At 40.2% G+C, this 12,852-nt stretch overlaps 1 protein-coding gene across 1 annotated transcript in view; it reads right to left on the reverse strand.

The window, feature by feature from the left end:
* LOC139747136 (uncharacterized) overlaps positions 1-10,065 on the reverse strand; it is a 35,346-nt gene extending 25,281 nt beyond the window's left edge. Inside the window, exons 1-3 of the mRNA XM_071659053.1 lie at positions 9,512-10,065; positions 3,837-3,954; positions 351-501 (exon numbers count right to left, since the gene is read on the reverse strand). Of these exons, the coding sequence (XP_071515154.1) occupies positions 351-501; positions 3,837-3,954; positions 9,512-10,050 (808 nt within the window). The 5' untranslated portion in view covers positions 10,051-10,065. The remainder of the gene's footprint in view (positions 1-350; positions 502-3,836; positions 3,955-9,511) is intronic.
* Positions 10,066-12,852: the final 2,787 nt, after the last annotated feature.

Consider the following 12,852-nt stretch of genomic DNA (forward strand, 5'->3'; position numbering starts at 1 on the left):
ATATATATATATATATATATATATATATATATATATATATATATATATATATATATATATATATATATTCTTATAGTGAAGCACACAAGACCAACACTCCAGATATGAAGGATGTAAGATGATTTCGACCATTACTTCAACCTTCCGAAGGACATCGCTTGTTTCCATATATATCTCTGCTATAAATACTTATCTCCTGAGAGAGATGTGAAGTAAAAGCTTCTATGAAAATTATTATGTGAGAAATTTCAGATGTTCACATGGTCAAAAACTTTACTAAGTCTAAACATCGGTATCAAACTATTCTGGGAAAATGTGTTTAACATATTACATATGAGCCAAACACCCACCGTTTACTTCGTCGGGGAGGCAGCAGACGTCACCAGGCGTCGGGCAGTCGGCGACCTCCAAGATTTCATTGTCACATTCTCCCTCGGGCTCACAGGATCCACCAGCTTCTTCACATTTGCTGGTCCCGCTGCCATCAGCCTCAACATCACTCTACCATCACAACAAGATGAAGTTTACCTAGACATACTTAGGTGTACTGAAGCCTCGGAAGTTGCGTTAGTACTTCCTCCTTACATTCATATATAGCCTCATTAATACTCTTCTCGCTAAAGTACCTAGGCATACAGCTGCAGCACTTGCATCCTTCTTATGCACACATATCATGAACACAAACGCTGAGAAATATATAAGTTATATATCTCTTTACTAGTTCTTTATCCCCTTATGTGACAACTTGAAGGTAAAGTCTTTTAGCTTGTTGAAGAGACTCTAAGTACTAGTTGAGGAGAAGATGGCCCTCTCATATTTACCTCACTGTTGGGGGTTGTTTGGTCTACCTCCAGTTGTTTACAATATGCCACCTCATACCGTTTCTTAGATTTTTATATGAAATCATTTCGTACAGTAATTCATGCTTGTGAGTCTGGCTCTGCTTCAAGAGTTTTTATGCAGGGACGTATAATTGCTAGTCTTTGTGTAAATGATGGACAATATTGTTCCCTCCAGAGCTGACCACAATCCTAGGAAAAGTATGATGTTAACCGTTAAATTCTACAATAACAAGACGATGAACACTTCCCTGCTAACCTTCCTACAGGACAGACGTACCTGGCGTGCGCTCCAGCACCTCGTCAAAGCAAGTCACGTTCTAAGGGAAAAGTGTGACATTCGTTTGCTGTAATCTGCTTTTTTCGCATTTGCTCAAGCAGAAATTGTTTTATTCATTTCATACTGAGGTGCTTCGGAGGCCTGTAAGTTGATAAGTCAAACGAAAGAAAAGTCAGTCTTTATTCGGTTCACTTAGCCCAAAGGAACTTAGGAAGTGGTCACTTGGAGTGAGGGATCACTGTTACGGGTTATAAGGCTTATAAGGCTGATAATCTGGAGCCCGACTGTTCCATATAATGTCGTAGTGTTAAGTTGCTTTACCCATTCCATGTGCTAGAGCTTTCCTATGCTTGTCCACTGCGTGTTGGACCCAACATTTTTAGTTTTAAGCTATGCACTTTTACAAGTAGCAGCAGTGGGGCTGGTAAACTAATTCAACAAAACCAGTATCCATGTACCCAAAAACAAATGACTCAATCATAATTTCCTGACCACGAGAGAACACAGGTTGTGCTCCATCTCTGATTCATATCTATGATTTATTTACAGCTAACTACATAAATATTGAAGCTAAGATAGATAGAAGGAAGTATCATATCTAAAGTCTTAGATCTATAACTATAAAGTCAATGAGAGCTTGGAGCACAGACAATATTGGAGACAAAAATTAACCCATTGAGAGTGTACAATGGTGAACGATGCTGGAAACAGTAGTATGACCTCTTATACAATGTACAATAATGACACTGGCCTTGTTACAGCGCATAGGATCTCCGGAAATATATAATTCAAGTGTATTCTCCCCTCCATTATCATCTAAGACCAACTGGACAGTGAGTTGATTTTCCTTGGGTTTTGTCTAGTCTTTTATTTACTTAGGTATCTTTTATACTCCTATTAATGCACTCGTGTAATATATTATTCATCAAGGGCATTTCTACATGCTGTCTCCGTCACTATTGTAACGGTTAACGTTACTCGTCTGGCTTTTCCTGCAAGGTTTAGTACGTGGCAATACACAGACTACACAGCGCCCGTTAGCTCCTGTCCAGCTTATCTGTTCTGGAAGCTAATGTATCTCTTGCAACAGTAGCCCTTGACGCATTTACGGGTCGCCTATGGTCAAACGTGCATAAGCTCATTTGGTCATGGCAGTCGGTCCAGAGTCAACCTAGCTGCTCATCAACCCAAGTGGACTTGATGATAAATTGGGTATCTATCTTAAGCTCACACATATCTATATATATTATGTAATTATATGGTGTAAATGGAATAGTCGTGAACAAGTTGCTTGTGGTGTCTCAGCCAACATACATGATATAAATCATCTACGAATCTGTCTACAGTCACCAAGATACAAGCACCTAACATTACCCAGACCATCCTGGAAAAGTTACTTTGTGTCTCCACTACACAACCCTGTTCTGGATCCCAGTTCTTCCAGCGGGAGGGGATAGTGATGGGTTACCCACTAGAATACACTTTCTCCGTGTTGTATATATGCCATCTTCACGATCCTTCCTTGTGATCAGCCACAAATGTCACTACCTGGACAATATCCACGTAACGGTCAATAACAAGGACCTTCATCTCCTTCTTAAGAAAGCTTTGGAGCGGAATGTAAGAGTACGAACTAATCTGCAACACACGCATTCCTTTCCATACACTTCCTCAGGCAAATCTAGTCAGCACAATATGTCCGTTCACCAAAAACCTACTGTTTCTGGACTCTTACCTTAATGCTGCTGGTGAATATCATCAAAAATAGATGTCTGGTGTCTTTGAAAACTTCCTCCATAAAGTTACAAAGATATCGCTTAACTGGAACTCATTTTACCAGGAAGCCTAATACCTAAGGCAGTCCCACATCAAGAATGGATTTTTCAACACATTTCACTAACAGATTCTCTTTTATGAGAACATCAATGAAAATTGTAGTACTGCAAGCAATCCACAACACACAAGACCTTCGAATGTAACCAGGATGTTCCTCTCTTACAAAACAGACAAGAAAACTCTCCTATCATCATATCCAACAACATTAAGTGCACACAACCAAAGATACAAAAAACAAACTTGCAGTATACTACAAGGCTATAACATTCGTCATGGCCTGCAGCCTCAACCGGAACCACAAACCACAATAGAGATTCTATGTAATCTAAGAATTCAAATATCAAAAAGGAAGTTGTAAGCTCCTTAATAACATATAGAATGCGACATCCTAAACCTACAGTCAACCTCGTCATCGCTAGATTATACATACGATTCTTCAAGAATCATTCTCTACAATGCTACCTCTGTGTCTACCCCTTCCTCAGAAACCTACTCATACCTCATTCCGACTGAAACCTGAAGGTAATCTAATGATAGAATAACGAAACGTTGAACACTTACACGTACATCTTCTATACAGACAGCTGCACAGACACTTGCAAAAATGATAAGGACTTTAGAATAAGTAGCTACTAGGTAATAAAATCATTTATAGTCTATTTTCAAGAAACAGTTGTCTTCCAGTTAGAGTAACTAAAGACTCTCAGTGATAGATACTTGTCTACTAGCCAACAGCAAATGTAACCTTCTGTGGGTGAATACAGAAACGAAGAAAAGCCACGTAACGAATACAACTGGAAATTTGATCCATTTGTTATGGACCACGAGGCTAAACCTAGAGTTTAGTCATGACTTTGTCTCAACATTGCCATTTGACTTACTTGTGTGGGAGAGGACAGAGTGGCACCAAGCAGGAGCGCCAGCAACACTAGTCTCAACGCCAGCACCATTGTCGTCGAGCTCCAGGTCGTCACTGACTTCCTGAGGCTGCTGCCGCATCTTTTTAAACGGTTTAGTGGCGGATGAAGCACATGTGTTTCCACATACAGGTGGTACCCAATCAAGCAATTTTTTTTTTTTTTGAGGTGATACATTGCGCGAGCCGAATTATATGGCCGTTGACCCTTGCATACTGGCTCAGACAAATGGCATCCAACCATTATTTTCATCAGACAGGCCAAGCATTATATAGTCGTTGACTTGCAGTACGAATATTTTATAGTCTGTTTTGTGTTTGCCTCTGTGTGTATGTGGGAGTAATTGTCTACGTTTATATGAGTAGAGGGAATACTACACTCGCAAGGCCTCATCTTTTAAAATATCTCAACATTTATTTATAATACAACTTTAGAAACCCTTTTTCCTTTTCACATTATCCCATAACACAGTTTATTACGCTCTCTAATGTCATTTTACGGCGAGTTGTTGTTTTATTCATGCATCTTCCGAAGAAATCCTCATTATCTACATTAAAAAAGCTGGTTTTCAGATTTAAAGGGTATGACTGATTCGTCTCTCCCACTTTTCTTTTCATGGGCCCATATTAAAGTCCTCTTGCGTCATCGCATACAGCTCTTCTCCCAATTTAGGAATCATTTTCATGCCCTCCTGTGTGAACTGTTACTGTATGTATCTTGAGAAGCATATTCCAATCTTAACTTACTGTAGGATGTGAAAGCTTTCTGAGTAATTCTTTATCCATATACTTGAATCCAATCCTAATGTCGGCAAAGAGATTTGTTTTCTTTACAAATATCCTAATGTAGTGCTCTAGAAACAGTTTAGGGACAGTGAAAGCTAACACGTCTCTCTCACACACACTCTTGCAATTTATTTCAGACTAAAACGATTTCAGATTGAGGTCTTCTTTCACTGTGTGCAATCTTCATTACTTCCCTGAAGTTGAATTTTATAAGCCATGTTTTAGACCAACTGTGGAGTTTGTCTAGGTCGCATTGTAAGTTGATGCTATCCTTTTTTTTCATTATATTTCCATCATGAGTTTGGCCTCATCTGCAAACATGATCAAGTAGAAGTACAATCCTCCTTATAAGACATTCACACAGATAAGCAAGAAGAATGGTTCCAAGACAGACTCCTACGGCATGCCTTGGTTAACCTCAACCCATTTCGAAAAGGCCTCCCTAACGTGCATCCCTTGTTAGCTTCCTTTAAGGTTATCTACTCATGGAAGAAGTCTCCTCCTTATTCCTCCTTGAAGAAGCAGCTTCCATACCAACCTCCTTTGTGATACAGGGGGAAATGATTTCTACCTGTCCATATTAATGTAATCTTTACATTAATCTCTAGGTTACTGTATTACCCTCCAATTGAAAACAGGATGGGAAGGTGTTACTCTTGTCTCCCCTCTTTCCCAGTAATTACTTCAGTTACCCATCATATTTTGTTCAGTTTTCTCTACTAATGTACAGAATTATATTCTTTTGAAAAGTCTGATTGCTTTATGTATGAATGTGAAATTTTTTCTATTTGAATGTGTGTAAATTGATAGTATCTTTTCAGTTTTTTACTATTTATAGGAAACAGGGAAATATATAAGTTATAAGAGAAATTAATAGAAAGTACTTGTATACGAAAGTAGAAAAAAATATTGGAATGTTTTGCTCTCTCTCTCTCTCTCTCTCTCTCTCTCTCTCTCTCTCTCTCTCTCTCTCTCTCTCTCTCTCTCTCTCTCTCTCATTATTTGTATAAACCTGTTTTTGGTATTTAACCAATGTTGGATGTAGAAGAATATATCCAGCTGCCGCTAACTGTTAGATGATAGCCAGATGGCAAGGGAATCTGTGTCTAGCCCAAATCCATCTGTTACACATGTCATTATTTTAGAATTCTGATTTAACGGACCTATGGGCTGATTACACACGCTTAAAGGAATGGGTGAGGTCGTAACAAAGTTCAGGCTCTCTTCGAGATGTGGTTGTGAGGTAGTGTCCTTGTGGTGACTGTTACGGGCAGGAGTTCCAGTAGACCTGCATTATGATGGAGTACATCAAATGAGTGGTTTCAGTGAAGGCTCTGTTTGGACGTGTGTAGTGGTACAAAATTGCAATGGCAGGCTAAGTACGAAGAGTCGTGCTTGGAATAGCCCAAGCCCCCGGAAAGGTATTTGCACCTTACCTCTATACCTATGCTCATCCCATTGAAGGCCATTTGAGGTTACTGTAAGAGCCATGGGGTAAGGGTACAAGAAAATGACATAAGAACTATCTGTCATAATGTGTTCGACATAAAGGCACATCTTACAGAGATGTGGTGTATACTATCTAGGGAGTGTTTGTAGAAACCCTAAGCTAAACCTAGGTTTTGCCGTAATACACAGATTATCAAGAGAAAATTTAGTGTAAAGTGATAACGATTTAATATTTGTGCTTCTCGCTTGTGATAAACTATCTTTATAAAAGAAAGGACAAAATTCGGTGCCAAAGGAGAAAGTTCAAAGGCACTGTTTATTTAGCATAAAATGACAGTCCCGATTTGAAATTTTAGCTCGAGTTCAGGGTGAAAATGGCATTGCTGACTGACCAGAGGTAAAAACCAGCCCATGTGCCCTAATTTCTAGTGGAACACGAAGCACAAAATAGCCTGAATACGTATCAACCTTCTATGGACAATTTTTTGAGCTTCAACAAAAAGATTTGAGAGGACTTTTGAACAGATTAGTGAGGTTCTACTTTAAACATCCCAGGAGAAAATCAGAAGTATTCTTTATAAAAGGAAGGTATATCATAAGAATGTAGTAAGTTGCTTCAATTGTTTCCAGTCGCGGGAGAATATTCTTACGAAAATATTAAGATAAACGTCTGTTGTGGTATGTACAATGATCATACCACAAGAAATAGATATAATGTAAAACTTTGTGTGCCAGAAGAATATTGTGGCTATGAGAGAGAGAGAGAGAGAGAGAGAGAGAGAGAGAGAGAGAGAGAGAGAGAGAGAGAGAGAGAGAGAGAGAGAGAGAGAGAGAGAGAGAGAGAGAGAGAGCCATTCCATGTGTGGCGGGGTGGTGTCGGCAATTGATGAAGGCAGCATTCATGAATATATGCATGTGTATATATGTATATGTCTGTGTATGTATATGTATGTTTACGCTGAAATGTATAGGTATGCATATGTGCGTTTGTGGGCGTTTTTATATATCAATGTGTTTGCTACATTTTTTCATGTATCCTTTCGCTACCTCGCTAATGTGTTGGACAACGACAAAGTATAATAAAGAAGAAAAATTATGATTATACCATTACACCTTAGTTGTATATCAATATTCTAGTGTTAAATGTTTTCTATAATCAAATGTCATTTGTTTAAAGCCATTAAAACTGTGGTTGGCAACACTTAGTGTATCGTGATGAGGGAGGTATAATCAGTCCTAACTATGGCCACCCCAATAATCCTCCCTCCACAAAGGTAAATGAAATATAAACTGCTTTGCATTTTCTTTGAACACAACGTGTACAATATATTCTCAATGTTCGAGATAAACTGTGCTTTTCATATTCAACAACAAAAGTTTATAATAGCAACAATGCTATAGAGTGCTTAAAAGGTATGTGGTACATCAGAGGAGACGAAGCAGGTACAGCAGCAAATAGATCTCTTCTGTTGGTACAATAGGTGATGCATCATCCAACAAAACCACCGTATATCTAGTACACTCACTGATGATACAATACCTGATACATTAACTTACATATTGGAATAAGCAAGTGCTGATTCATCATCATAAGTGATATTTCAGAAATCATATCTTTGATACATACAGTGATACCTTATCTGTTGGTGAAGACGGTAATGCATATCTACTGATGGAAAACAGATGGTAATTCATATCAGCTGATACATATAGTGATACATATGTGCTGATACATACAATGATACATAACTGCTGATACATATAATGATATCTATATATCTACTGATACATATGGTGATACAGATCTAAAATATCTACTGATAACTGAGTGGGTAACATAGGTGCCAAAAACTAACATGTCTGCGGATACACTGGATGGTGCACCAGCAAATGCATCTGTTGATACTGTAGCTGATACAATAGGTGAAACATTTGCTGATACACGTGATTAGTGATATATTGGACAATACATCTGCTGATGCAACAGCTGGTACACCATCTGATGCATCGGGTAGTACATCTGCTGATAAAAGAATACCTATAGTTGTTGATGAAAAGATTATGAACCTTCAATCAAAGACAGATATATAATGCGATACACTATCTAGATAAGGATATTTCAATACATTTTCATACGTGATATGAATGTATCCACAAATGTGGAAGCTGCAGGTGGGGTTTGTTTTATAAACGGAATCTATATACTGGTGACATTTACAATGAATGCTACAGTGGTTTATAGTGAGGTTCGACCTGTTTGGTTTACCTCACTTCAACTGTGTAGATTCAGTATGCGATTTGCATTAGCAGATGTTTTAAGAAATGCTGCTTCGTATATTGTTTCGCCAGCTGGATTGTTTCAACAGGTATTGCTGTTTCAGCAGTTGCATTGTTTCAACAGGTGTACTATTCCTCCAGTGAGTGTACTGACAGGTGTTCGTCTACAAATAGTTTTGGTCTGATGATACAACAGTTGTTGCTCCAATTACCTTTGTTCCATTTTTTCTAACGCCATTTCATCGGCTTGTCTCTACCATTCATCATTTACAGTTGTTTTAGTTCATTTAGTTTACCAGTTTTCATTTCAGCAAGAGTTATGACCTCATAAGGTGCTGTCTGGGATAAGCATGTTACATTGATGTTAAAGCAGATGTTGTAGCTTCATTGATGAGTACAATTGTTGCAGTTAGAACCCAAGTTCCGGCAAGCTGTGAGAAGCTGCCTCAATTCATCTCATACCTTCACAATTTCCAAAGTTTCATATGGCTCTTTATGTAAAGAAGTTCATGTGTTGCATATGGAGGACTTTCCCTGGCTACGTAAAGTTTGAGTATCGACGGATCTGTTCATTGGTGAGGGAGGCAGTTATAAGTCTGCAAACAGTAACATTTTTTTGACAAAGATCAAATGACCCTTCACAACAACCAAGATGACCTACATGTTGATGATGCCTAACACTTTTAATACTTTCAACTTTCTATTTGTATTTTTTCTTTACTGTTTTCAGTCTCAGGGCTAGTAATCTCCTTCGAGAGAAACGTACGTTTCCTTAACATATGCGTAGCGTAGGGCCACTCATATTCCAAGGAAATCGAGAACTCTTTCGTATTTCCAGAATCTACAGGACCTGAAGGATCCTCTAGAAACTGAGGCCCTCAGCCAATCTTCATAAAAGTGTACCTCCAGCTCCAAGATGACGTCCAAAACCTGTTAAAACTTTATAAAGGATAAAAGCCTCGTACATCTAATATGTTTTGGAAAGAATAATTTCAAAAATGATAAGATAAAACGAATGTCATGAGAGACAAAATTGTGGCAAGATGTAATCTACATGATGACAACCTCCGACATCTTCCCGAAATCTTCCAAGACTCTCAGCTTTTCCACATCCCATACGTCTACCACCCTCTCCTCGACCTGACAAATGTACCACCGGCACTTGGTGAACTATCACCCATATCCCCTTTATCACCTTTATCTCCTTTGTCACCTTTGTCACCTTTGTCACCTTTATCACCATTATCTCCTTTATCACCCTTATCCCCTACATCACCTTTATCTCCTTGATCGCCTTTAGCCCCTGGAGTCCCTGGATCACCTTGGTCCCCTTTTGCCCCTGGATCACCTTTATCCCCTTTAGCACCATCAGCCCCTGGATCTCCTTTATCTCCCTTTCCTCCTTCTGGACCAGGCTCACCTTTAGCACCAGCATCACCTTTGGGGCCAGGAGGCCCTTGAGTACCGGGTTCACCTGGAGGTCCTGCAACACCCGCAGGTCCTTGCTCACCTTTAGAACCAGGATCGCCTTTCATACCTGGAGGTCCTGCAGATCCAGCAGGTCCTTCAGGTCCCGCAGGACCAATGGGTCCTACAGGTCCAGGGTTACCTGGAGTTCCGGGATTCCCAGGGCGGCCGTCAGTTCCTGGATGACCAAAAGTACCCATATTTCATGGAATTTCAGATGTCCCAGGAGGACCTACAGGGCCTACGTCACCTTTAGAGCCCGGTTCGCCGGGAGGACCTGGTTGAGCAGGTGGAGCAGGTATACCTGGAGAACCAGGAGGACCTGGCGGAAACTGAAGGACCTGGTTTAGAAGAACAATTCCTTTATGTTTCTTGCCTTTAAATACATTAAAATCAAACCATTAGCTGACAGAAGGAAAAAATGAATGAATCTTCAGTACGAGTTCTACTCTACATACAAAGATTACATATGGAGTTCTACATATAAATCATATCATATTTATGTTACATTATTATGGTTGTTTCAATAGTCCATCATGGTCACATTAATGTTTCTTTGATGGCAGCCGACATGGCTATCACTACATCGATCAGTGGTATTACAGAATATATGAACTAAATGGATGTGACAAGTGAGGATCTCCCCTTCCCCTCTGTAGATCACCTTACCAATGAGGAGACTGTGCTCAAAATTAACAACTTCTTTGCTAATATTTGCCAACGAATACCGCAATGACATCAGCATACCTACCAACCCCATCTCCCACACAGTAGAAACGATTTCAGGTTTTAAAGTGCCTCCATTGCATTAAAACCAAGCACTCAACCGCACCTATGGATCTTTCAGTGAAACTCTGCAAGGAAATCTCCCACAAACTAGCTACATCGTTGACCGCCATTCAAACAATCTAACAAAGTTATTCAAATCCCAACATAACACTTAGTTCCCACCGTCCAACACCAATTTCTTTAGGTGAAAGACTGTCTGCCATGTCTGGTCGTAACCCTTGTGAAGGAGAGTTATTAAGGAGGTTCAGGTGGCGAAGGTTTACCTGGGTTGCTGGGTGTGTCATGAATTTTTTTTTATATTTTTGTATTATGTCAGTTCTCTCATAATGATTTGGTTAGCGCTAGGATTGGCTTTAACATTGCCTGGGGACAAATTAAAGTTCTTAGTATTAGCAATTAAGACAAATTCAATGACGTTACTTATGGCATACTCAGCAGAGGGGTAGGAAATAACAGGAATTTCAACATTTATGGGGTGATCATATTCATGACAATGTTTAGCGATGGCATTTTTGTGGTCAACCCTCCGTACTGACTGTCGATGTCAATTACACCTCTCGGTTACATTCTTACCTGTCTGGCCTACAAATATGTATTTATATACCTTGCATTTGACGGCGTAAACACTCTCAATTGTTTCATGATTTGGCCTATTATTTACTTAAGTCTTGCTGATGGTGTTATTGTACTGGAAAGCAACATTGCAAGAACTGTTTTTTTAGAACACATCTTAAATTAGCTAAGTTGGGAGAATAGGGCAACACTAAGCATTTAGACTCATCCTTATTTATCACATCTTTGTTACAAGAAGCATAAAATGTCTTCCTAGCTTTCCAGTAAGTACAATCCACAATAGGTCTGACAGCATCACATGCCTATTGGAGTGTGGCAGTATCACGGTCAACACTTTGTACAGAACTGCTAGGGTCCACACTGGGTGAAGGAGTCATGGACAACATGTCGTGTTAGACAGTCGAGGCCCAAACTACATGCGGTATCAACAGGACCCACACTGGGTGCAGCATTAGCAGGACACATTGATTGCATTACTGACAGTTTATCAGGTATATGAGTACTATCGTCTACCCACCCATTCACCCCATCCTACCCCCATCCACACCCTATGTCGAAAATTGTGGTCCATATTTTACACAAAGTGATGGATACGTTTCGTTGTCACGACCCGTGTTAGCTGCACAATCGTCCAGATCGGCACCTCCTGTTAAAGTTATCACGTTACATAACGGATGTATGTATGTTACGGTCTACATCAAATGTAGGAATGCCACATTTAACAGCTGGTTTAAAAGTGTTGTAACCCATATGATACAGCCTACACCATTTGAAAATATGTCACATTCAAAAGCTGGTGCAATAGTCTCTTAACCCATGGGGATGCATGAGGGTGAGGGTCAATACCGTATACAGAAGTGCGGTTCCTACAGCTCCAGTAAGATCACACTCAACAAAATATGCAAGTGTGTCATCCCAACAGATGTGCATGAGTGTTAAAGTCCACATCTGATGCAAGAGTGTTAAGTGCCACATAGCGTGCATGAGTATAAAAGGCCACATGGGGTACAGGATTATAAAGGCCACATGGGGTACATGAATGTTAAAATCCACAGAGGTATAGGAGTGTTTAAGGCCATACAGAGTACAAGATTTCTAAAGGCCACATGGGGTGCAGTAATGTTGATGGCCACATGGGGTACAGCAATGCTGATGGCCACATGGGGTGCAGGAGTGCTGATGCCACATGGGGTGCAGGGGTGTTGATGGCCAAATAGGGTGCAGCAGTTCTGATGCCTAGATGGGGTGCAGGAGTGCTGATAACCACATGGGGTGCAGGAGTGTTGATGCCTACATGGGGTGCAGGAGTGCTGATAACCCCATGGGGTATAGGAATGCTGATAGCCACATGGGGTGCAGCAATGCTGATGGCCACATGGGGTGCAGGAGTGCTGATGGCCACATGGGGTGCAGGAGTGCTGATGGCCACATGGGGTGCAGGAGTGCTGATGGCCACATGGGGTGCAGGAGTTGTAAACGCCACACGTGGAGCAAGTTTCCTGCCATACTGGGCAAAGATATTCAGTAATCTAGATGACAACAATCAACATAGCAAAACAAGAAACAGTTAGGCATTTGGATCTAGGTTGCAGACTCAACCCTCCCTTCAGGAATTTATTGCTCTTTTTATCCCCAGCTAA

Source organism: Panulirus ornatus, chromosome 67, assembly GCF_036320965.1.
Source record: "Panulirus ornatus isolate Po-2019 chromosome 67, ASM3632096v1, whole genome shotgun sequence".
Taxonomy (NCBI): Eukaryota; Metazoa; Arthropoda; class Malacostraca; order Decapoda; family Palinuridae; genus Panulirus; species Panulirus ornatus.